This window comes from Salvelinus sp. IW2-2015, unplaced genomic scaffold (genome assembly GCF_002910315.2).
Source record: "Salvelinus sp. IW2-2015 unplaced genomic scaffold, ASM291031v2 Un_scaffold2249, whole genome shotgun sequence".
NCBI lineage: Eukaryota > Metazoa > Chordata > Actinopteri > Salmoniformes > Salmonidae > Salvelinus > Salvelinus sp. IW2-2015.
The window spans coordinates 13,878-40,334 of NW_019943578.1; the positions used below are offsets into that span (position 1 = coordinate 13,878).

Here is a 26,457-nt window from a genome sequence, read left to right on the forward strand (position 1 = left end):
CCTCAGCAGCGACAGCGTGGCGTCCCGCTCCCTCAGCAGGTAGTTGTGTTGACAAACTGCAGAATATGGAGAACCGTAAGGACTTCATCAATCATTCCAAATGAAAGGCAACCTCGGTGTCAGCCACCCCGAAAAAAAACGTTACCTGTATAAACAGCATCAACTGTCGGAAACCCTGATTAGTCTATGGGAACAGGGCAGAATCAAATATAGCCTATTCATTGGAAGGTAGGGGGAAAAAAATCTAATTTCATCATACATTTCAGTTTCAGATGCACATAGACTAAATTAAATGAACGGTATGGCCCAATAAATGAACATGTATGAGCTAGGCTAATAAGTTTTGTGTAATAAAAAAAAAAGGTGCAGAATAATAAACAATCACAATTTCCATTTAATGCTGCAAATTACTACAAAGTGCATAAAGAATAATACGCCCCCCAAATGTAMCTATATTAATGTTGCATGTACAATTTTATGGTCAGTGTGGTGAACTAACTGTAATCTTTCTATCTTATGTTCGATCCTTCCTCCCTATGCGCATAAGTAGATTGTTTGGCACAAATCCTCATCGACTGATTTACAGGGTCAACTCGTGCGTAATCGCTTTACTCATGTTAAGAATCTGCCTTATCAGAAAGTAATTTATGTCAGTCAATTAAACACGACGATTCCTATGAATTAATGTAACTTGCATGTAGGATTTTCTTAAATAGTATTGCTTTTATGTAATAAGAGCAATGGAAGGCGCTTGGAGCTCCTTTTGGCACAGTTGTAGATATAGGTCCTCAATGTAGAATAACCCCATGGTTGTTGCAACAATGATAGGTAGGCTATCAATCATATCTTAATTAGTTACTAACATGTGTTTGACKGAAAAAGCTGGTAGTAAATGAATCATTAAGCCAATGGATCGTATCATCCAAAGTAGGTTACCAACCATTCAATCATGAACCATTTCAGTTCTCCATCCAATTTAGCTTAGTATTTGGCATTGCTWTGTTTTTTTGTAGGCCCTGAAATGAGTGTTTGAGGAAGACAAATAAAGTTAAGTTATATATTCTCCCTCCTAGACATGGTCCCGTGTGTCTCCCTGCGCTATGGAGAGCTAAACAGGATCGGGGTACGCATTGCATCACCACTCTCTTAAACCTTCTCAGATTGACCCCTCTCCCATGCAGCTCCAAGGGCCCTGTATCTCTCTGCTGACGGCCCCTGTGATGCTCTCGCTTTTCATTTACAGCACATAAAGCACACTCTGCTAGAGGTCGAGRGTCATGTTGTGTCTGGAGTCGATTTACTCCTGTCTATCTATACACTGACAGGCTCAGAGGAACTCTATGGTTAATATATACACTATGGATCGGGGCTTTGAAATGGGGTTTGGTAGTTTTGAGAGCCGTGTTGAGAAGTGTATATAGGTGACCTAATTCGTAAATATAGCGTACATAGTCGAAGGGTGAATCAGTAATGGTCACGATCTTGAATATAAAAACATTATGATCACTGTAGAAATAGTCACAGCTCAACACAAGGGGAATATTTTCTCAGAGTTTTATTTTTATACAATCTAGACATGTTTWATTTCCAGTGTTGTCATTCAGCAACCTATCTCAGATGTAAATGGTTTTGTTAGGCTGTTGAAATGGGAATTGTCTATAAAAATCTCAATCCATAAATCCACACCGGAAACTAAAATGTACATGGAATTGAAGAATWAAAWAAAAAAAAGTCTGTACTGTCATTTGCTGCTGTTAAACTAAGTGTAATTAACATTTCATAAATATTAGAATAATAATMTCAAATCACTTAAATTGATCATGGTAGTGGAGAACATTAACTGTGCAAAGACTCAGTTCTCTGCATGCAGTCCAGTGCTCATACAAAACGTCAGTGCAAAAACAGGTCTACTTATGAGGGGGAAAAAAATCTTTGTTAAAATACATCAAAATAAAATGTTTCTTATATAAATCTCTATACTTAAATATATACATGTGCAAATAAAATAAAATCTGGGTTTTAAATCAATTGTAYGCAAACATTTACCACAGTAGTTATTCTGCTCAGGTTCACATGTCAGTGTGGTTGTCATTTTCAACATTTTGTTTATTGGCACTATAACTAATAATAAAGACTGCATGGCTAAGACAACAGATAGAAAACAAACAGTCCTTCAGATATGTGAGAACTAAATAGTGTGATATATATGAATCAGAAGACAGTGTGGACAGAAAACACCCSCTGGTTAAAGTGCTCACTAGTTAGTAATCATTAAAAGAAACAATCTTGTAGTCCTGGGCCACGTGCAATCTACTGAACACTGCATATAGAAATGTCACAAATAGAGCGGACATGATTCCTTATTCTACATGTCAGAGAGGTATGTCTGATCTAGATGACATATTTCTGGACATTTGTAGCAAATAGAATCAAGCCCTTAGAGTCACTGGGGAGAGGTAGGGAGAGAAAGAGTGAGAGGTTGCAGTCATAGAATAGATTAGAGATTGACAGGAAGATTTAAACATGATAGAGGTATCAGTCCAGAGTCACACACATACAACAAATCACAATATAAATGTAGTCTGCAAAGGATGGTGGGAAAGATTAACGTTCATATCTGTGGTGTCACTTCAGCTGTTTACACAGGCAGCCCAATTCTGATCTTTTTTTTCTTCACTAATTGGTCTTTTGACCAATCAGATCTGGACGTGAAAAGATTAAGACCAATGAGTGGAAAATATATATAAAACGCAGGCATCGGTGCTAGAGTTAGTGCCGGAACGTGTCCCAAATACCACCCTATTCCCTACATTGTGCACTGCTTATGACCCGAGCCCTATGGGCCCTGTTCAACTGTAGTGCAACACATAGGGAATAGGATGTCATTTGGGATCCAGCCTGTTTTGAAGGGGTAGAATGCTTGTCAACACAAAAGGATAAAGTAATATAGATACACTAACATATACCTTCATTTACCAACATTACCTATCCCAGCTTGGGCCCAGGTAAAAACTCACTGAACAATTGTCYTCAACTTTGACACCTATTTTTCCATCAACAATCAAGAGCTGTATTACCAGTGTTGTGTTCATTAGGCGCCAAATAGAAGAAAATGGATTGCAACATTGAGAAACTAATTGGACTTGTCCAATAAGAAACATTTTTGTCTTCCGTAGGCGAAAAACGTTTTCAATWTTGCACACTAATTAATAGGACCCAGCTGAGATGCATGCAGATGAGAGTTCACATTACAAACTCAAAATTGGACTCTCCGAGATTCCCATGGACATTCGAGTCATCCACACACACATCAATTCAGAGTATGACCCATGGCGATTGCTTTACAACTCATAAAATACTTTGGAATGGACGCAAATAGTCCTTTGAAGTTCTCTGATAAAAATAAAAGGATTCCATGTTGTAAATGTGGTTGGATTAATTGTTGTGCCTCTTGGAAATGCATTTTAATTCACAAAGACAAAAATGCAGTGGAGTTTCTACCAGCCCATTAGTCATTCTTTTAAGTTCCTCTAAATCGTAAAAAACATTCCAACAAAAACAACATTAATTTAAAAAAGAAAACCAGAATATTAAACTCAAAACTCATAGAGCAATTCACAAAACAAAAACAGTATAATGTGAACCACAACTGCTAATTGTTGCTGTAATAATATTCAGTCCTTGTTCATAGCATATGTTTAACTTCTTCTTGACTTCCTTAACATACTGGAGCTACACTTCTGCGTGGTTAAGCTGGAAGTAGCTGATTATATTGTCGTATGCTACTTGTGTGCTGAATATACGTCTAGCCTGTCTGAGGCCTCGCACCTTAAGATGTCACTTCATGTGGGCGGGCCAAATCTCTACGCTACTTGGTCTCCATTGGCTCTACAGCCRGAGAACAGATCGCCTCCCACCCAGTATGGAAACAAGCATTGCTAGCAGTACAGGACCATATATTGAGGATTACCAGCAACAACTATTGTCCAAAGTAGTATCCTGCATCAGTGCAATCACTGGTTCGTGTATCACCGACTTCCACTCCTCGTCACTTCCCAGTTAGGCCGCCACGTGGCCGATGAGATAGATGTTGTCGTAAAGATGGCCGACAAAGTCCTCGCTGATGTTCTGGGCAGCGTGGCGCGTGTTGCGGATGAACTCGCGTTTGGACATCTTGTTCTTGACGTGCGGGCTGGTCAAGTCAATCGACAGCAGGATGAGCGAGTAGCAGAGCACATACACCGCATCTGGAGAGGAGAGATGGACAGAATGTGAGAGAGGTCAAACAAGTCCCAGCACCAAGCATCCAATGAAGATAAAGTCTTATATGGAGCTGTGGGGTGGCAGCTAGCCTAGCGGTTAAGAGCGTCAGRCCAGTAACCCAAAGGTTGCTGGTTCGAATCCTGGGCCGACAAGGTGAAAAATCTGCCGATGKGACCTTGAGCAAGGCACTTCGTCACCCTGGATAATAGCGTCTGCTAAATGATATATATAAAAGTGATGGTGTTTACCTAAAAAACTATTTTAGACTTTAGATCAATAATGGCGATGGGGCACACACRCCAACAAAATACATATTTTATCTTGCTTAGTAATATACATGTATTCAATATATTAGCCAGMCYYAATGTTTTAGTTGATGTCTTTCTCAGTCCAGCAATACTTTCTCTGTTCATTGTGTGGTCATCACTTGGCTGAGAGGGTGGGTGGGAGTTTAAGAATAAACGACAGGGAGACAGAGTGAAGGGAAGACCAGAAAAGAGCATCAGAAGAAGAGAAAGGCAGATAAAGAAAAATAGCTTCATAATGACACGTCTACAAAAAAAACAAAAAACACATTCTGAAGTGTGAATAATATTCCTTTAAGACAGGACACATACCAGGGAAGGAAAGAGACATATCTACTCATATTCTCAGACCTTACAGTGTGGGTATTAGCCCTGGTTCTGGGCAGACTAAGAGGGGTTGAACAGGGGGTCTCTTTAGAGTGGGAGAGAGCGAGAGAAAGTGTGAGAGCGTACATCTCCGCTCCTCCTTTACTGCTCTGCCAATTCTATCGKCAGTAAGTTTATAATAAATCAGCCGACTTCTCCTCCAGGACGACCGAGAACCGCGCCAGATGTTATTACAACGCCGTCCTGTGATTGGCTGGAGCGCTGCCCTCACTCTCCTAACACTTTAAGCCCGTGGGATTATTGTGGCTTTAGGGACCAATGACAGTGTTAGTACAAAGATTTCACACATTTGATTCATGCAACAAGGACAGGACAACTTGGGTCAAGTGCAACATCAGAGCCCTTTGTAAATTACAGAGGCATTGTGGGGAGATCAACAGAGGAGAGAAGTCCTAAAGCCTGTGGGATTTGTTGAGCGTGGACCCCGAGTTAGGAGTTGTTCGACTGTGGCAGAAACTGGCAGGTGGTTGCAGGCGCTGTCGACAAGACCAGASAGACGCATGATGTCAGGTGTTTACAGTGACATCACCTATTCCTTTTAGCTCTTAGTGGAGTAAAGGGCCTTTTACAGTACTTGGGTCTTCTAGGGCTCGGTCCTCTAAAGCAGACCTACGTCTAGACTGGTTGAATCCATCTGTTGCCAGTACTACAACATCCACTTACCATAGCCGCGGAAAKTATCGGGTGCTGAAGCAACCCCTGAAAAATTGGAATTAATATATAGTATCAGTAAAAAGTTGACACGCCTTCTCATTCAAGGGTTTTTCTTTATTTTACATTGTAGAATGATAGTGAAGACATCAAAACTATGAAATAACACACATGGAATCATGTAGTAACCAAAAAAATCCAAATATATTTTAGATTCTTCAAAGTAGCCACCCTTTGCCTTGATGACAACTTTGCATTCTCAACCAGCTTCATGAGGTAACCTGGAATGCTTTTCCAACAGTCTTGAAGGAGTTCCCACGTATGCTGAGCACTTGTTGGCTGCTTTTCCTTCACTCTGCGGTCCAACTCATCCCAAACCATCTCACTTGGGTTGARGTCGGGTGATTGTGGAGGCCAGGTCATCTGATGCAGCACGCCATCACTCTCCTTCTTGGTCAAATAGCCCTTACACAGCCTGGAGGTGTGTGTTGGGTCATTGTCCTGTTGAAAACAAATGACAGTCCCACTAAGCACAAACCAGATGGGATGGCGTATTGCTGCAGAATGCTGTGGTAGCCATGCTGGCTAAGTGTGCCTTGAATTCTAAATAAAAATCAGCAACAGTGTCACCAGCAAAGCACGCCCACACCATCACACCTCCTCCTCCATGCTTCACGGTGGGAAACACACATGCAGAGATCATCCGTTCACCTACTCTGCGTCTCACAAAGACACGGCGGTTGGAACCAAAAATCTAACATTTGGACTCAAATGTCCATTGCTCGTGTTTCTTGGCCCAAGCAAGCTTATCTTCTTATTGGTGTCCTTTTAGTAGTGTTTCTTTGCAGCGATTCAACCATGAAGGCCTGATTGACGCAGTCTCCTCTGAACAGTTGATGTTGAGATGTGTCTGTTACTTGAACTCTGAAGCATTTATTTGGGCTACAATTTCTGAGGCTTGTAACTCTAATGAACTTACCTCTGCAGCAGAGGTAATTCTGGGTCTCCTTTCTGTGTCAGTCCTCATGAAAGCCCGTTTCATCATTGCGCTTGTTGGTTTTTGAAACTGCACTTGATGAAACTTTAAAAGTTCTTAACATTTTCCGGATTGACTGACCTTCAGGTCTTATAATTCTTGTCATAATATGGACTTGGTCTTTTACCAAATAGGGCCATCTTCTGTACACCACCCCTACCTTGTAACAACACAACCGATTGGCTGAAACGCATTAAGAAGGAAAGAAATTCCACAAATTAACAAGGCACACCTGTTCATTGAAATGCATTCCAGGTGACTACCTCATGAAGCTGGTTGAGAGAATGCAAAGCGTGTGCAAAGCTGTCATCAAGGCAAATGGTGGCTACTTTGAAGAATCTCAAATATATTTTGATCTGTTTAACACTTTTTTTGGTTACTACATGATTCCACATTCTATTTCATAGTTTTGATGTCTTCACTATTATTCTAAATGTGGAAAATAGTAAAAATAAAGACACACAATCAAGATGTGCTCTAAGTGTAGATTTATCTTTAAATTTAACGGTTTTGTAAAATGTATTGTATGAACCATTTAGGAATTACAACTATTTTTATACATAATTGGACAAATTAACAATCAAATTAAATGAGTTAATACTTGGTTGCAAATCCTTTGCAGTCAATGACTGCCTGACGTCTGGAACCCATAGACATCACCAGATGCTGGGTTTCTTCCCTGGTGATGCTCTGCCAGGCCTTTACTGCAGCAGTCTTCAGTTCCTGCTTGTTCTTGGGGCGTTCTTGCGGCTCAAATTGGATTCAGGTCAGCTGATTGACTTGGTCATTGCAGAACATTCCACGTCTTTGCCTTAAAAAAAGTATTGGGTTGCTTTCGCAAGATGCTTCGGGTCAATGTCCCTCTCCACTGTGAAGCACCGTCCAATGAGTTTTGAAGCATTTGGCTGAATCTGAACAGATAATATAGCCCTAAACACTTCAGAATTCATCCTGTTGCTTGTCAGCAGTCACATCAATAAATACAAGGGAAGCAGCCATACATGCCCACGCCATAACACGACCTCCACCATACTTCACAGATGAGGTGGTATANTTGTCAGCAGTCACATCAATAAATACAAGGGAAGCAGCCATACATGCCCACGCCATAACACGACCTCCACCATACTTCACAGATGAGGTGGTATACTTCGGATCATGAACAGTTCCTTCCCTTCTCCATACGCTTCTAATCATTCTGGTACAAGTTGATCTTTGTCTCATCTGTCCATAGGATGTTGTTCCAGAAATGTACAGGCCTTTTTGGCAAACTCTAACATGGTCTTTCTGTTTGAGGCTTACCAATGGTTTACATCTTGTGGTAAACCCTCTGTATTTACTCTGATGAAGTCTTCTCTTGATTGTTGACTGACACAGATACGCTTACCTCCTGGAAGGTGTTCTTGATCTGGCCAACTGTTGTAAAGGGGTTTTTCTTCACCAGGGAAAGACTTCTGTCAYCCACCACAGTTGTTTTCAGTGGGTCTTTTGGTGTTCCTGAGCTCACCAGTGTGTTCTCTTTTTAAGAATGTACCAAATAGTTGATTTGGCCACACCTAATGTTTCTCTCTGATGGGTTTGTTTTGATATTTCAGCATAATGATGTCTTCCTTCAGTGGCAGTGACAGCTCTTTGGATTTCATATTGAGGGTTAACAGCAACAGATTCCAAATGCAAATGCCACACTTGAACTCAACTCTATACCTTTTATCTGCTTACCTGTAAATTAACTAATGAGGGAATAACACACACCCGGCCATGGAACAGCTGAGCAGCCAATTGTCCAATTACTTTTGGTCCCTTAAAAATGGGGGGGGACCACATATAAAAAGTGCTGTAATTCCTACACCGTTCACCCGATTTAGATGTAAATGCCCTCAAATTAAAGCTCATATTCATTCTTTAATTTTAACTCCAATATGCTGTGGTAGACAGCTAAAATAATAATATGGTCAATGGCCAAATATTTATGGACCCGACTTTATATATTTACACCCTTTTTCTCCCCAATTACAATCTTGTCTCGTCGCTGCAACTCCCCAACGGGYTCGGGGAGGCGAAGGTCGAGTCATGCGTCCYCCGAAACATGAYCCACCTAACCRCACTTCTTAACACATGCCCCCTTAACCTGGAAGCCAGCTGCACCAATGTGTCAGAGGAAACACCGTTCAACTGACGACCTGGGTCAGCCTGCATGCGCCTGGCCCGCCACAAGGAGTCGCTAGAGTGCGATGAGCCAATTAAAGACCCCCCCCCCGGCCAAACCCTCCCTAACCCGGACGACACTGGGACAATTGTGTGCCTCCCTATGGGACTCCCGATCACGGCCGGTTGTGATACAGCCCGGGATTGAACCCGGGTCTATAGTGACATCTCTAGCACTGCGATGCAGTGCCTTAGACCACTGCCCCTCTCAGGAGGCCCATACATTTATCTTACAGAARTAGTGCGCTGGGCCTTTACTAGTCCTGTATTAGCAGACCGATATAGCACTCTGTAGCGCGAGCAGACGGCTAGATCATCGGCAAAAAAAAGAGACAAAAACATTGCAGCACCCACACACATCTTGCCTCTAACGCAACACCTGTCAGGACTACAATTCCCATGAACTAATTTATTACTACAATTCCACCCCAAACTAAACTAAACATCCTGTAGAACTACAAMTCCCTCTGCTCACATAGGCTGAATTAACATAACGTGCACCAGAACTACAATCCCCTCCACTCATCCGACTTCCCTCAACACCCTGCRGATTAGAACTACAACTCCCTGCAGTGCACTGACCTGGGCTGAGACCCACGTCCCGAACCAGGGCGGGGTTGCAGGCGCAGAAGCGGTGGGAGAACTTGGTGATAAGCGTCTCCAGATATTCGCCCCTCTCCTCTGGGGCGTGGATGTGTCTGAAGAAGTCCCTCAGTGCGTTAGGCAGGAACTGGTTACTGAAGTTGTGCAGAGTGACCAGCTCGTCCAACACATCTCTCCTGCAATTAGAGACAAGCCAATAAGAATTTGAAAAAAGCCCCGTGAAAATTCGATGAAGAAAACCCACCTCTCATCTAGGTATACCCTCAGCATCTTCCAGTTGAGCGTGCGAGTGCAGAAGATGAACTTGGCCAGCTCCTTGGGGTGGTCCACCAGTATGCCTTTGGACATGAAGTAACTGATACCCTATTGGGGGGGAAAAGAGAGAGAGAGTCAATATGAAACACACACAGAGAAAGAGGGATTAGATGGGGAGAGTGGAGAGAAGAGACCCAGCACCATCTCAGTCCATCACACAGCTATCACATGCCCTTTAAGTGGCTGGCCATAGTGAGCCGAATCCACTTAGCGATACAGGCAGACCAAATAACGCCATTAGAATGTTCCACAGATTCTAGGGAACCAGGCTTTGACCTGCAGTGACCTCCAAGGCTGATGTCTTTCAGAATGTATGCATCAGCAGTAAACAAGTCATTTAGCTGGTAGTCATTTGTCTTCAAGGTGGGCTGAAGTGTGGTGGGTTCAATGTGTACTTACTATTTCTAAATCATATTGTTTTTTGTGGTTTTCATATAGTGAGGAAGGCTGATCTATGCAGAATCAATAACATAGTGAAAAAAAGCTAATTGGCCCATATACATCTAGCCAAATCTTATATATATATATATATGGAACAATTTCCCGGAAACAGATTAAGCCGGCTTTATCGACGTCCGGGAAACCGGAGTGTTTCAGTGGGGAAGTGGTGCTTTAAAAAGGAGAACGAGGCATTCGGGATAAAGGTGAAAAAGAGATGACTTACCTCCTGATGGTTAGCGTTGAACGTCAGACTGCCTTCATCTAGCATCATGTAGAGTCTTCTATATGAGAAGCCATAGGGGAGCCTTCTATTGTAGATGGAACAGTGACCCCATGTGGACTTACACAAACTAGGGCACAGCCAGAGAGAGACAGAGAGAGAGCGAGCAAGTCAGGGAACAAGCGAGCGACAGAGAAAAAGGGAGGACTGCAATTAGAAACATGATCACCCAATCAACTCTGAACCATTAAAAAAGCACATTGTCACACAGAACCTGGTAAATGTTATACATACTTGTGGCAAGCACCATTTGAATGATTTGTGGACAATTAAAAACATAGATGAATCTGTAAATGGTATATCAGGTCCTGTCCTGCAGCACACTTCCTGCAGCACACTTCTCATTGGCCAATTCTGATATTTTGTCCAATACTTGGTCTTTTGACCAATAACATCAGAACTTTTCACATTTTTTAAGCTGATCATATTTGGTCAAAATACCAATTAGTGACATTAGTTTTGAATAATTCAATCTGAACGCCCTCTAACTGTACTCACCCCTGCCCCCCTCCCACAACCCCTGCCGCAGCTACTACTACACCCCTGGCCTCCCTTCCACAGACCCTGTCAGTCTACTATCACCCCTGCCTCCCTTCCACAACCCTGTCAGTCTACTACTCACCCCTGGTCCCTTCCACAGACCCTGTCAGTCTATACTCACCCCTGCTCCCTTCCACAGACCCTGCCAAGTCTAACTACTCACCCCTGCGCTCCCTTCCACCAACCCTGCCAGTCTTATACTCACCCCTGGCTCCCTCCACAGACCCTGCCACGTCTACTACTCACCCCGGCTCCCTTCCACAGACCTGCCAGTCTACTACTCACCCCTGGCTCCCTTCCACCAGACCCTGCCAGTCTACTACTCACCCCTGCCTCCCTTCCACAGACCTTCAGTCTACTACTCCACCCCTGCCTCCCTTCCACAGACCCTGTCAGTCTACTACTCACCCCTGCCTCCCTTCCACAGACCCTGTCAGTCTACTACTCACCCCTGCTCCCTTCCACAGGACCCTGTCAGTCTACTACTCACCCCTGGCTCCCTTCCACAGACCCTGCCAGTCTACTACTCACCCCTGGCTCCCTTCCACAGACCCTGCCAGTCTACTACTCACACCTGGCTCCCTTCACAGACCCTGCCAGTCTACTACCAACCCTGCTCCCTTCCACAGACCCTCCAGTCACTACTCACCCCTGGCTCCCTTCCACAGACCTGCCAGCTTCTCTACTCACCCCTGGCTCCCTTCCACAGACCCTGCCAGTCTACTACCACCCTGTCTCCCTTCCACAGACCCTGCCAGTCTACTACTCACCCCTGCCTCCCTTCCACAATCCTGTCAGTCTACTACTCACCCCTGCCTCCCTTCCACAGACCCTGTCAGTCTACTACTCACCCCTGCCTCCCTTCCACAGACCCTGTCAGTCTACTACTCACCCCTGCCTCCCTTCCACGACCCCTGTCAGTCTACTACTCACCCCTGCCTCCCTTCCACAGACCCTGCCAGTCTACGTAACTCACCCCTGGCTCCCTTCCACAGACCCTGTCATCTACTACTCACCCCTGCCCAGAATACTCCTCGTGGCCCAGGGCCTGCCACACGCAGGATGCCAGACAGAGTCTGTAGCGTTCAGGTAGGAACAGGATGTGATGCTGAGCTCTGAGGAAGCACTCCAGGTCTATGAAACCCTGCTGCTCCTTCCCCCCGGGGCACGCAGCAGCTGGTAATGTCTGCCCCTTGGCAGTGCTGGGGGTAGCCGCGCGGGGTGGGGTGGCAGGGACCTCCACCCAGGTCGCCACCCCGGGGAGGGAGCCTGGCCTGGTTAGCCCCATCTCCATCCCCAATCCCGGGGATCTCCGTCAAGCCAGTCCAGCGTCCCAGTCTCTCCGTACTCCTGCTGCAGCTGCTTGTTCCTGGCACCCTCCACAGCCCTGACCCATCTGCAGGATCGGTGTATAGGCAAGACAACACAGGCAGCACAGTCTGCATGCGTCACATAGGAACCTATTCCCTCAGAGGAAATATCAAACAGAGTAGCTCAGTGTCTAGTTACTAGGCATTAATTGGGAATTCCTGCCATCCAATCTGGCCTTAAATAGCCAGTTACTCTTAATCTCCACCCGCACAGCCAGAAGGACTGGCCACCTCTCCAGAGCCTGATTCCTCCTAGGTTTCTTCCTAGGTTCCTGCCTTTCTAGGAGTTTTTCCTGTGCACCGTGCTTCTACATCTGCATTGCTTGCTGTTTGGGTTTAGGCTTGGTTTCTGTATAGCACTCTGTGACATCTGCTGATGTAAAAGGGCTTTATAATTACATTTGATTGATCCAAGTCCTATTTTAACAATCCAATATAAAACGGAGGCCATCGTGCTACCTTGTTTAAATGTTGGGCAATCGGATTACTTCCTGGTTATTTTAGTCACTGGCATGGCAACAGCTGATGGTAGGCATACAGGGAGAACAAGTATTTTATACACTGCCGATTTTGCAAGTTTCCTACTTACAAAGCATGTAGAGTCTGTAATTTTTATCATAGGTACACTTCAACTGTGAGAGACGGAATCTAAAACAAAAATCCAGAAAATCACATTGTATGATTTTTAAATAATTAATTTGCATTTTATTGCATGACATAAGTATTTGATCACCTACCAACCAGTAAGAATCCGGCTCTCACAACCTGTAGTTTTTCTTTAAGAAGCCCTCCTGTTCTCCACTCATTACCTGTATTAACTGCACCTGTTTGAACTCGTTACCTGTATAAAAGACACCTTCCACACACTCAATCAAACAGATTCTAACCTCTCCACAATGGCCAAGACCAGAGAGCTGTGTAAGGACATCAGGGATAAAATTGTAGACCTGCACAAGGCTGGATGGGCTACAGGACAATAGGCAAGCACGCTTGGTGAGAAGGAAACAACTGTTGGCGCAATTATTAGAAATGGAAGAAGTTCAAGATGACGGTCAATCACCCTCTGTCTGGCTCCATGCAAGATCTCACCTCGTGGGCATCAATATCATGAGAAGGTGAGATCACCCAGAACACAGGCAGACCTGGTCAATGACATGAAGAGAGCTTGACCACAGTCTCAAAGAAAACCATTAGTAACACACTACGCCGTCATGGATTAAAATCCTGCAGCGCACGCAAGTCCCCTGCTTAAGCCAGTGCATGTCCAGGCCTGTCTGAAGTTTGCCAATGACCATCTGGATGATCCAGAGGAGAATGGAGAAGTCATGTGGTCTGATGAGACAAAAATAGAGCTTTTGGTCTAACTCCACTCGCCGTGTTTGGGAAGAAGAAGTATGAGTACAACCCCAAGAACACCATCCCAACCGTGAAGCATGGAGGGAAACATCATTCTTTGGGGATGCTTTTCTGCAAAGGGACAGGACGACTGCACCGTATTGGGAGGAGGATGGATGGGCCATGTATCGCGAGATCTTGGCCAACAACCTCCTTCCCTCAGTAAGAGCATTGAAGATGGGTCTGGCTGGGTCTTCCAGCATGACAACGACACGAAGCACACAGCCATGGCAACTAAGGGCGTCCGTAAGAAGCATCTCAAGGTCCTGGAGTGGCCTAGCCAGTCTCCAGACCTGACCCAATAGAAAATCTTTGGAGGGAGCTAAAGTCCGTATTGCCCAGCGACAGCCCCAAACCTGAAGGATCTTGAGAAGATCTGTAGGGAGGAGTGGCCAAAATCCCTGCTGCATGTGTGCAAACCTAGTCAAGAACTACAGGAAACGTATGATCTCTGTAATTGCAAACAAAGGTTTCTGTACCAAATATTAAGTTCTGCTTTTCTGATGTATCAAATACTTATGTCATGCAATAAAATGCAAATTAATTACTTAAAATCTAACAATGTGTTTTCTGGATTTTTGTTTTAGATTCCGTCTCTCATAGTTGAAGTTTACTTATGATAAAAATTACAGACCTCTACATGCTTTGTAAGTAGGAAACCTGCAAAATCGCAGTGTATCAAATTACTTTCTCCCACGTTCATATCCTTGGAGTTACCCTGCTATGCTGAGTCACTGAAGGGCTCAGCGGTTGTCACAAAATAGAGAAACATCCGTGACGGGTCAATTTAATCTGGATTCAGACCTTAGCTGTTTGTCCGCAGAAACATTTCAATGATTGCCTCTGCTTTCATGTGTCATCTCACATACATTAGCCTAATCAAATCAAAGCAATTGCTTCCTGAAAGTGCACTCTGGAACAGTCTCTAAGGGTTCGAGGCAGATTCTAATGTGACTTTGCACAACAAGCCATTTCAAAATATACTGAACAAAAATATAAATGCAAMGATTAACGATTTTACTGAGTTAMAGTTCATAATGAAATTAGTCAAATTTAAATAAATTAGGCCCTAATCTATGGATTTCACATGATTGGGCAGCAGCGCAGCCATCTGTGGGCTTGGGGGGGCACAGGCCCACCCACTGCGGAGCCAGGCCAGGCCAATCAGAATGTTTTTCCCCACAAAAGGGCTTTATTACAGACAGAAATACTCCTAAATTTCAGTCCCACAGGTGAAGAAGCCTGGATGTGGAGGTCCTGGGCTGGCGTGGTTACACGTGGTCTGCGGTTGTGAGGCCGGATGGACGTACTGCCAAATTCTCTAAAATAACATTGGAGGTACAGAAAATAACAAATTCTCTGACAACAACTCCGGTGGATATTCCTGCAGTCAGCATGCCAATTCCACGCTCCCTCAAAACATGAGACATCTGTCTCATTGTGTTGTGACAAAACTGCACATTTTAGAATGGCTTTTTATTGTCCCAAGCACAAGGTGCACCTATGTAATGATCATGCTGTTTAATCATCTTCTTGACATGCCGCATCCGTCAGGTGGATGGATTATCTTGGCAAAGGATAAATGCTCACTAACAGGGATGCAAACAAATTTGTGTACAAAATTTAAGAGAAATAAGCATTTTGTGCGTATGGAAAATGTCTGGGATCTTTTATTTCAGCTCATGAAACATGGGACCAACAATTTACATGTTGCTATTTTGGTTCAGTGTAGTTGCTATATGCATCAAGCCTGCCATCTCCATCTTTATCCTTATAATCCTTTGGCCAGGAACGACTATATTACCCCTTCCATTTATAGCCATCTAAACCGTTACCCCATCAGACAGGAGACAGTGCAACTGAGGCAAGGCCTAAACCAATTAGCCTGCTATCATTTACCCTCTATCATGCCAGCTATTCTCCATGAAAACAAACTCCATCCACAACACAGATTGATGTGGTATTATATTATAAACCAGAAGCCGCTTCAGTTAACCCGCTAGGTGACATGCATTCAACTCTCTCCGACTCCCCTGTCAGTCAGTCTCAGTGAGTGTGTTTGTAACTTAATTTCTAATTCTTGTTTTTTTGTCACACGTTTGTTTCCCCTTTTTTCTCATTTAACTTGCATTGTTTGGAAAGAGCTTGTGAGTAAGCATTTCACTGTAAGTTGGCACGTGACAAATAACATGTCAGACAGTTTACACTACAGGCACTCTCTTCTCTCTTGTAACAGCATCTTAGAATGGTTCGGAGCTGAATCATAGCCTGGTCCCAGATTTGTTTGTGCCATCTTAACAATCACCACAGGAGTTGGCAATTGTTAAGACAGCCCAAACACATCTGGGATCAAGCTRGAATCTTCCATCCCTGTTACTAAAGCTGAATCTCAATCCAGCCTATTTAGCCTACCCACTCCTCGGAATTCCTCACGTGTTCTCAATTGTCTGTTTCCCCATGTGATGTGGGCATGCTCCTAKGCTGCTYGCCGCTATATTGCTGCAATGCCATTGCAYTTGTTATTCAGCATTCCCTGCTTGCTGCTGGAGCATTAAGACTGTAGGCTGCTCAAAAAACACACTGGGGAATGTCTTAAAGCTACAATATGTAACTTTTTGGGCAAGCTGACCAAATTCAAAGAAATGTGTGTTCTAGATATGTCAGTCTCATTGAAAGCAAGTCTAAAAAGTGGTAGTTATGTTCTTTGTAAGCTATGTCCATRATTCCTGTTATGTTTATTTTTTGCATCTTTTACTTTTGTACACMAGCTTCAAACAGCTGAAAAKACACTATTTTTGGATATGGAAAACATATTTCACAGCGGTTTAGATGGTACAATGATTCTCTACACTGACTGATTATTTTGTCACAAACTATTAGAATTTTAGCAACCAGGAAAAGGCAGAGCTATTTCTGCATGTTGCATCTTTAAAGTTGACAYGAGTCTACTGGTTATATGGTGAGAGGGTTACTGTAGGTCATAGATGTTTCTAGACATGTAGGCCTAGACTAGGTCTAGATACATAGCCTAAACTGTTTGGATTAGGTCAACTGACCTAAGGGTGTATTTGTTCAAATGTGTTTTAACTGAATCTGGTGGTTGCAAACATATCATTTGAGTTTAAAATGAGCAACTATCTACAGTGGGTTTTGACTTATTCGTGATGGAAAAACAGGTGGTAGCCTACCTGTACATGTGTGTACGGAGAATGTTGYACCCAATGGTCTGTGTACAGTCAATAAAGTGACGCAGCTTACAGATTGAGAAATCATTCTGATCAGCTGCCTACTGAATGTACAATCTTTAATAAACTAATGCAAACGTTACGCTAGGGAGAAGGACATTCATACATACCTGTAGTCACGTAATAAGAACTGTCTCTTGCTAAACAGAGGGACCATACTCTGTCAAGCACTAGAGTTATGTGCCCCATCGTCTGTTGACGTTTGCCTAATTCAGTAATTGGATAAACTGTCATACAAAGTCAGACAGTAGTGGGCTGGAAACACGTTCAGTGTCTTGCTGTAAACAACATCAACATTGAAGTTATGTTCAGAAGCTGATAGTGAAATTATTATATATCAAGTTAGATTGACCTAAAGCCCTCGCCTTTCTTCAATATAATTATACAAGCCAACCAGCCATTGGGGAGGCTCGTCTTGTCAATGACAGACCATTGTAACCAGCGCCACCTACCTGAATTGTATGGAAGATTGTACCGCCGCCGCGACGTATACACAGTCCAGAACGTAAACAACTTCGKTGGGAATAGTTTTGGGTCTTCTACCGGTAACCAGATRTTCCCATCTCCGTTGAATGCTGGCCAAAAAGACCCACTCTCKTCGCTGTTGTAGAGAAAAACTGCTCACAAAGTGACAACAGGCCTAATCTGCCCCATCACTCAATATAGGGCTTCCTCAACTCCTCCTTTCGCCCTCCTCTTTTCACACGCACRGTTGTCTGGTTTGACGTTTCGCTTGTTATTGGTGGAAATGACGTAGCTGTAACTGAGTAAATCCATATAACGATTGTGAATGGTACTTAACTATGATATATACAATATTTCAATTGTTTTGTTTAAAAAAATATTATTCTAGTAAAAAATGTCGGTGTACACAGAGCAGTCTAACGAATCTAATGAAATCCATTGGACTTTTTACAAAAAAATATACAGTGCATTGCTTTGTTTCTTCTAACACATTGAAGGTAGCTAACCAGAATAATTTGGCTTTCCTTTCAACTACAGACAGTAAAGACGACGTTTTACATGGATTTAGTAAGTTCTGCTTGTTTCATAAGTCGTCGTCAGTTTACCATCGACATTAAAACCAGAAGTCTACAAACAAAACTTTTAGCGCCATCTAGCTACGAATGTGCTCTTGTGAATCTTCCTTCTAGTTTTTCTGATTCAACTTATCATGGCAACCAATCGCGGCAGTTATGTTATTTACCCGGGCAAAACAAACTAAATACATGTCTAGTTAGCGAGCTAATTTGGCTAGCACTTCTACTTAAATATAAGGTAATTTATTATATTTTGTGTTATGGTCCGTTTCAGTAGCTGCTACAACGTGTCACCTCAACAAAATCTAACGTTAGCCTATAACATAGCAAGTAACTTGCTGGAAAGCTGTGWTGGTAGMWAGCCAACATGTAACGTTACATARCTATATTGTTTATGTTAGTTAACGTTAGCTAGTTGGTGTTTTATCCATTCGTTGCAAAATAGTTAATGGGAGAATTGTTGTGGTAACGTTACCTGTCTGCCATTTGCATGTTCAAGGTCCACAATGATGTCAACCGGTGATTTGAAAGGATGTCTTCGGAAGCTGGATGCTCAACTACGGGCATTGAAGTACCCAAGAGAGGTCGACTATAATGGGTATGTTAGCTATGTCATGGATAAAATGTGTGCCAGTGCTAAYTAAACAATTGTGCCACGTTCCCAAACTTTGAGGGAAGGAGACAGTCGGCACCTGTGTTGTGGTTGTTCAGTTGATGGCCACATGATGGCTCCACTATTCAGTATCTTAGTTGCAGTGCAGGAGATSTATGAACAGTTGTGTCATTTTTACTTGCTTACATTGGAGAAATAAATCCCCCATATGTTCATTCATTCTGATATATAGTGAGCTCCAAACGTATTGGGGCAGTGACCATTTTTGTTGTTGTTTGGCTCTGTACTCCAGCACCTGATTTGACCATCAGGTGTTCCGAGACTGGTGGACAGTGGGTTGACACTTTGGATTTGAAATGATACAATGATTGAGTTTAAAGTGCAGACTGTCAGCTTTAATTTGAGGGTATGAACCGTTTAGAAATGACAACACTTTTTGTACATAGTCCCTCCATTTTTGCTATCATTATTAGATAGATCTGAATGAATTGTAATAATGATGAGTGAGAAAGTTAGATGCACAAATATCATAAATATCATAAATCAACCATTCATGCACCACCAGTACAGAGCTTGCTCAGGAATGGCAGCAGGCAGGTGTGAGTGCATCTGCACGCACAGTGAGGCGAAGACTTTTGGAGGATGGCCTGGTGTCAAGAAGGGCAACAAAGAAGCCACTTCTCTCCAGGAAAAACACCAGGGACAGACTGATATTCTGCAAAAGGTACAGGGATTGGACTGCTGAGGACTGGGGTAAAGTAATTTTCTCTGATGAATCCCCTTTCCAATTGTTTGGGGCATCTRGGGAAAAAAGCTTGTCCGGAGAAGACAAGGTGAGCGCTACCATCAGTCCTGTGTCATGCCAACAGTAAAGCATCCTGAGACCGTTCATGTGTGGGGTTGCTTCTCAGCCAAAGGAGTGGGCTCACTCACAATTTTTCCTAAGAACACAGCCATGAATAAAGAATAGTACCAACACATCCTCCGAGAGCAACTTCTCCCAACCATCCAGSAACAGTTTGGTGATGAACAATGCCTTTTCCAGCATGATGGAGCACCTTGCCACAAGGCAAAAGTGATAACTAAATGGCTCGGGGAACAAAACATTGATATTTTGGATCCATGGCCAGGAAACTCCCCAGACCTTAATCCCATTGAGAACTTGTGGTCAATCCTCAAGAGGCGGGTGGTCAAACAAAACCCCACAAATTCTGACAAACTCCAAGCATTGATTATGCAGAATGGGCTGCCATCAGTCAGGATGTGGCCCAGAAGTTAATTGACAGCATGCCAGGGCAGATTGCAGAGGTCTTGAAAAAGAAGGGTCAACACTGCAAATATTGACTCTTTGCATCTTCATGTAATTGTCAATAAAAGCCTTTGACACTTCCCCAGATAGTGCACTACTTTTGACTACGGGCCCATAAGGCTCTGTTTAAAAAAATTGCGCACTATATAGGGTGCTATTTGCGACAAAGACTAAATKATTTGGTTGGAAGACAGACTAAACATCTGTAGTCCTATAAACATCCAGATTGGGGTTGTAGCCACGGGTACAGTTCATGGTCTGCGTTTGTTTTGAAGTCTCCGGCAGGCGGCAGAGGGGGTTGTACGGCGCCCTGCCCGACTATAACTCGGTTTGTAAACATGCTTTACATTAACCAGCCGTGGGCCCCCTCTGATGAGGACCCCAGTTTGCACATCTGATGAGCAGGGAAGCAGGGATTCCTTTTGAAGTGAAGAGCATCAAACACAATATGCTTGTGGGGAATTTAAAAAATGATGTGGCTCAAATACAATTTTCTGTTGATGTGAGACAATTTAAAATCAGGAGACAAAAGGTTGGCCACTTTTTTTCAAATGTATATATATTTTTTCTAGTTTTTATTGAACTCGTTTGGGTTCCATTGATGTCAAAATGTGTGTTGGGCTGCGTTTATACGGGCTGCGTTTAGACAGGCAGCTCAATTCTTATTTTTTTCCCCCACTAATTGGTCTTTTTGACCAATTACATCAGATCTTTATGAGAGCTGATCTGATTGGTCAAAAAACATTTTTTGTTTCTTGAATAATCGGTCTACCTGTCTGAACAGAGCGTTATTGTCATATATTTTTAGGCCTAAATGATACTAATGCATATGAAAACAGTAGTACACAATCTATGCTTTATCTCTACAGCTTGGCCAAAGGGGATCCTTCTGCCTTTCTCCCCATAGTGAGTTATGCATTCATCTCCTATTCACCACACCTTGCTGAACACCTGGTGGGCTTCGGAGTGGAACTCACTGGGAAGAACGACCTACGTTTTATCGAATGCATCTACAAGGTAAATCCACACATTGATTCTATTGTGTTCTTAAAAAAAATATCTATTAAGGGTAATAGTGTACAGTACCTGTCAAAAGTTTGGACAAGGGTTTCTTTATTTGGACTTTTCCACATTGTAGAATAATAGTGAAGACATCAAAACTATGAAATAACACACATGGAATCATGTAGTAACCAAAAAAGTGTTAAACAAATCAAAATATATTTTTGATTCTTCAAAGTAGCCACCMTTTGCCTTGATGACAGTTTGCACACTTGACATTCTCTCAACCAGCTTCATGAGGAATGCAATATCTAAATGGTAGTTAGTCTTGTCTCATTGCTGCAACTCCCGTACGGACTCGGGAGTGACGATGGTCGAGAGCCGTGCGTCCTCCGAAACACAACCCAACCAAGCCGCATTGCTTCTTTGACGCAATGCCCACTCTACTACACGATTCCATTACTACACGATGTGTTATTTCATAGTTTTGATGTCTTGACTATTATTCTACAATGTAGAAAATAGTACAAATAAAGAGAACCCCTTGAATGAGTAGGTGTGTCACAAGAGCACACTTTTGACTGGTACTGTAGGTTAACATGTTTCCATGACAGCCTTAGTATTTAACTATCATCATGCACAGTGGAGGGGTTTTACTCCATAGGTCTCCATTAGTATGGTAGGAAGAAGACGCAGAGCGTCTGTGTTCTAATGACTAACATCTTAAGTGTTGAAATCATGTTTTCGAATGTATCCCCCCCCCTGCAGCAATCCCACATCCAGACCTAGACCTACCCGTTTGAGAAACATTGGCATCACTCCCCAGTTGACTGTATTATCTCCCAGGCTCGTTCCTTCATGCCCTCCCTATGATTTAATGCTCTGTTCATTCACTTTCCTGGGTCCTACTTTTCCAGTAGGCTCCCCACCACCGCTCTCCCCATGTGGCCCCATGCAGTGTCGTCTCTCTAACACGGAACAAACAGTTTCTCCCAATTACAGGGACTCCCCTAGATCCCTCTCTCATACATCACAGTTATCATCGTAATGGTTCAAAATGGCAAAGTGTTTCCTGTTGTTTCCTCAGAGGCAATGGACACACACACTGTGACTTCAGTTTATTCCTTGGGGTCTCCTGAGGCCAACGGCTGTCTACCCAGATGCTCTGCTGTGGTTTAACCCCTCCAAGCTTGAGCTGAACCGCAATATTTCCTCTAATACACACACACGGAAGAACATTGCTATTGCATCACTCACTACCAATAAAGTCCTTTTGAAACAGTGCAGGATTTCCCCTGTAGAAGTAAAAGGTAGCCACATGTGGGATTCCTTTTCATTCCTGTGGCGCTCAAATGACATGAATGGAGTCTTAAAGTAGTCTTGGAATTCCATTCATTCTTATCTATGGGAAATGGTATAGGCCTCCACTGTCGGAATTCCTTTTTCCATGATATTGTGCTTGGTCAGGTCAAGGCCAAGCCATTTCCTTCATCGCACGTTCTAATATTACAGCTCCTCTCTCATCACAACCAACCGAGGACTTGGAAGGAATGACTTGTGTAAATGCATCAGGGGTTTTTCAGTCTTTTTGTTGAGGCTGTACTGTAGCCTCTGTTAACCCTGCTATCAGAACCAGAGGGTTTTCACTGAGCGGGCCCTGATCTGCAGCATCTGTATTTAACACACTCTCTGGTGGTGTTTCCTTCCAGCTGGCAACCGGTGGTCGCAGCACAGCGTCCTTGAGCAATTATATTTTTTAAAGGCTCACATGAAATCCTGATTCCTGCGGTGAACACAGGAACTCCATGTTGGTCCAAGTTCTCATCTCGGATCAGAACCCCTCTTCTGTTCTCTTAGCGGCTGAGGCCCGCAGGCGAGCTATCTGTCTCTCACAGCATCGGTTCATTTTGGCGAGAGAGGAGAGGGAAACCGATAAGGAGAAGGAAGAGCGAGACGCTCTGAGCGATGGCTGGCGCTCAGTCACTGCTTCGCCTGGCTGGCACACACACACACACAGACACAGACACAGACACAGACACAGACACACACACACACACACACACACACACACATATGGGAGACAGATTGGGCCGACACACCAGCAGCATTTCATACAGAAGACAGTGCAAAGAGAAGACAAGCCATTTGCTCTGCATTATAGTCGGTGTAACAGGAAAGCACTCATTTAGCTCTCCTGTCATACGTACTGCCATCTTTCCCTGAACTCCTGTCAACTATAGTGAGTTTTACAATTATCAATAGAATGTTTGGGTTTGTCATATGTGTTCCAGCTCCTATTATTCCCGTTTCACGTGAATTATGTGTATCGAGGCAAGGGATACACGTACTTTTTTGGAAGGGTAAACGAACTCTATATACTTTTAAAATGATTAAAACCAAATGGAAACTGTGTAGAGAATATAATGGACCTACATTTATACCGTTTCTTGACTGTGTCCAGCTCACTAATAATCATTTAAATGAAACCTAGACAGTCGGGTAGCATCGAAAGTTTCAAAAGCATTGGATACAGGACAATTTCTTTGCACGTTTTGATGGCGAAGAAATGAACACATTTTCAGTGCGACCCTCTGGACCTTCTTGAAGACCGAATGTGGCCCCCGGCGCAAAATGAGTTGAAAACCCCTGTACCAGATACTTTGCAATGTCATTTTCAGTGATCTTCAATGAATATTGTTTTGATCTTTGCATTTTCTACTGTTTGAATGAAAAAACAACCATGGTGTATTTTTGATTTGAAACAATTTTTCAGCAGGGAGAATTCAGCCATGTGTGTGTGTGTGTGTGTGTGTGTGTGTGTGTGTGTGTGTGTGTCATACTGTCTATTGTTCACCCACATCTAGGTACTGCGGGATCTCTTCCACTACAAACCCGTCCTGACCAAGCAGCAGTTCCTCCAGTTTGGCTATGCAGAAAGAAAGACCTGCATCCTCTGTGATGTCATCGCCTTGGCCCTGCAGAAACACAAAGAGCTCAGCAAAGGCAACAAGGTCAGTCTGTCTCCCTCAGCTTTGACGAGCCTAGAGCATCATCGACAACATGATAATGATGACACGGTATTCACGGTTCAATTAACTATTGCACCCTCTTGATCAGATCATGTCTGTATTGTAATAGAGAAGGTGTTCTCAATAGACTACCTGGTAAAAGAAAAGGTCCATGTATTGCATCTGTGTGTGTTGCAGCCAAAGCCGAGAGCTCGTTTTCAGGCCTCGAGTTCAGACTCCAAAAGTGAGGCTCTCCCATTTCAGGCTGAAACAATGAACCCCATGGCCACCACAGTAAGTCTTTGCCAAGGACATGACMGTGTAGACCAACATACCTGTTCAACTCTACACTTTATCAAAGAGGCCTGAGCTATCCTAGTTAAATTAAGGTTAAATTAAACATTTTAAAATAGTCCATTGTAATGCTGCATGAATACATGGCCCGGCCTTAACATGACTAGGTGAGATGGTTCTTTCCCACAGTTATCCCTAAGCAGGCCACTAGTGGAGAGACACATTGGTGGTGACTCCTGGGTCTCCTCTAGTAGAACCTCAGATAATGAAGAGTCTGAGGAAGAGGAGGGGGGGCTGGGACTGGAGGAGGTCCAGAACCAAGCACCTACAGTCCCTCAAACAGTGACTACCAGCATATTTCTCCACAATTATAAACACAGACASACACAGCCCTTCTCTCTGTAACACACAGTACCAAAGTGACACAAACACACACAAACTGACTGGATTGTGACCACCCTTCCAGGACCTGGTGGTGGAGGGGAGGCTGGCAGAGCTGGAGGCCCAGCTGCTGCAGGTCCAGACCAGGCTGGGGAGGCTCTCGGCCCTGGAGCAGAGGCTGGAGCTTCTAGAGAAGGCCTCGGCCGGGAGGATCACTATAGACAAGCACCAGTGGGAGAACCTGGAGAGCAGAGTGCTACTGCTGGAGACCAGACTGACCCTCGCCACGGCCCAGGTAGGCTCTTTGATACTGTGTGTCTGCGTGTGTGTCAGCCATGGCCCAGGTAGGAAGGGATCTTTACACCACATCTGTCCAATCTGGAGACGCTTCTAAAGAACTCTCCATACCTCTATCTAATGACAAGTAGAAGCAGATGCAGATGTTGAACTAATGATGTCAGTCCATTCCAGAATGTCTACTGTATCTCTGTTTGCTGATTTAAAGATGGAAAAATGTACAGCTTTCAAGGTTGTTTTTTTCCCCCTCTAGGAGTCGTCACTTATCAATGGAGGTTGGAGTCATCACATGGCGGATAATGCAACAGAAGTCACTGGTTGGAACTGATTTTGACAATAAAAGTGTCTTAGTAAAGTATTATTGAGGCCATCGTATACAACAACTGAAATACAGTAATAGAAAGATCAAATTCCCAGTGTGATATAAAAGTTCAACTGATGCTCACATACCCTTAGAGTCAAGACCCAGTCCTCCAGAGAGCCTCCTACACAACTCTGGCTGTGAGCGTCCTCAGTCCTCCACCCCTTCTGCTAGCTATCCCATCAGCCCCTGTGTGACAACAGCACCCCCAGAGGTAATGKCAGATATTACAAGTAAATATAATGGAAACATTAGAAGACTATTTGGGCTGGATTCAATCTGTAGTATCGTGAAAGAGCCACGTTATAGGTCGATTTGAAATTTTAAAGGCAATGTTCGAGGAGACTTCATTCACGGTAAACTCTGCATATGCCGACTCAATTGGAAATTACCTTCGAATTTTTACGCGGATCTTCCACAATAAGGATTAAATCAAGCCCTTTGTTTTTCATTCAGTCTTGACTCATTTTCTGTAGGAGAATATGAAAGAGAGATTGGAAAGGATAGCCAACATGTAAGTACTCTAGATCTATGTTGTATTCCCTCTAATGTTAACCAAGGCTAATACACCATCTACTGTATATAAAATAATACTGCATTTATGTTTAACTTCATTTCATTATTAACTTTGTTTTGTTCTTCTCCTTTGTTTWAGGATGAAAGACACTTCCAGCCTTTTAAGAAGTATAGAACCCTCAATGTAAATTCAGACTTTTAAAAAATGTATTTTTGTAATTGTTCTCTGGATTAGTATGTGAGTGATGAATAAAGTTATCATGGATAAATATCAACTTGTGTTCACAATCCATTATATACAGTACCAGTCAAAAGTTTGGACACACCTACTCATTCAAGGGTTTTTCTTACTTTTACTATTTTCTACATTGTGGAATAATAGTGAAGACATCAAAACTATGAAATAACACATATGGAGTCATGTAGTAACCAAAAAAGTGTTAAACAAATCAAAATATATTTTATTTTAGATTCTTCAAAGTAGCCACCCTTTGCCTTGACAGCTTTGCACACKCTTGGCATTCTCTCAACCAGMTACATGAGGAATGCTTTTCCAACAGTCTTGAAGGAATTCCCACATATCCTGAGCACTTGTTGGCT

The 26,457-nt window shown here is 43.3% G+C and overlaps 2 protein-coding genes across 10 annotated transcripts; one reads left to right on the forward strand and one right to left on the reverse strand.

Annotated features, from left to right (window-relative positions):
• Positions 1-1,540: 1,540 nt before the first annotated feature.
• LOC112073389 (F-box only protein 8-like) lies at positions 1,541-12,320 on the reverse strand. Its single transcript, XM_070440122.1, has 5 exons — positions 12,043-12,320; positions 10,430-10,556; positions 9,695-9,813; positions 9,430-9,626; positions 1,541-4,247 (listed from the first exon to the last, which is right to left on the reverse strand). The coding sequence occupies exons 1-5, from the start codon at positions 12,318-12,320 to the stop codon at positions 4,060-4,062; spliced, it is 909 nt and encodes a 302-aa protein (XP_070296223.1). The 3' UTR covers positions 1,541-4,059.
• A 5,611-nt stretch (positions 12,321-17,931) lies between these two features.
• Positions 17,932-26,132, forward strand: LOC112073388 (centrosomal protein of 44 kDa-like). 9 transcript variants are annotated; one of them, XM_070440124.1, is made up of 12 exons: positions 18,175-18,314; positions 18,576-18,674; positions 19,255-19,413; positions 20,868-21,015; positions 23,865-24,011; positions 24,207-24,302; positions 24,492-24,644; positions 24,769-24,978; positions 25,234-25,297; positions 25,437-25,555; positions 25,818-25,855; positions 25,997-26,132. In XM_070440124.1, the coding sequence occupies exons 2-12, from the start codon at positions 18,583-18,585 to the stop codon at positions 26,043-26,045; spliced, it is 1,275 nt and encodes a 424-aa protein (XP_070296225.1). In that variant the 5' UTR covers positions 18,175-18,314; positions 18,576-18,582; the 3' UTR covers positions 26,046-26,132. The 9 variants fall into 9 exon arrangements, 4 of the variants coding, with proteins under 4 accessions (XP_070296225.1, XP_070296226.1, XP_070296227.1 ...); XR_011476527.1 differs by having other exon boundaries at positions 18,176-18,314; positions 25,798-25,855; XR_011476526.1 differs by lacking the exon at positions 18,175-18,314 and adding an exon at positions 17,932-18,068 and having other exon boundaries at positions 25,437-25,855.
• The last annotated feature ends 325 nt before the right edge of the window (positions 26,133-26,457 follow it).

What these genes read in the sequence shown, in the direction of transcription:
- LOC112073389 (XM_070440122.1), bottom strand. Translation starts at nt 12,320, where the DNA reads ATGGAGATGGGGCTAACCAGGCCAGGCTCCCTCCCCGGGGTGGCGACC. An exon ending in GAGGAGTATTCTGGGCAGGG is followed by an intron (nt 10,557 to 12,042) that starts GTGAGTAGTAGA and finishes GCTGTGCCCTAG; the next exon opens with TTTGTGTAAGTCCACATGGG. An exon ending in AGGGTATACCTAGATGAGAG is followed by an intron (nt 9,627 to 9,694) that starts GTGGGTTTTCTT and finishes CTCTAATTGCAG; the next exon opens with GAGAGATGTGTTGGACGAGC.
- LOC112073388 (XM_070440124.1), top strand. Translation starts at nt 18,583, where the DNA reads ATGATGTCAACCGGTGATTTGAAAGGATGTCTTCGGAAGCTGGATGCT. An exon ending in TTATCGAATGCATCTACAAG is followed by an intron (nt 21,016 to 23,864) that starts GTAAATCCACAC and finishes ACCCACATCTAG; the next exon opens with GTACTGCGGGATCTCTTCCA. An exon ending in AGCTCAGCAAAGGCAACAAG is followed by an intron (nt 24,012 to 24,206) that starts GTCAGTCTGTCT and finishes TGTGTGTTGCAG; the next exon opens with CCAAAGCCGAGAGCTCGTTT.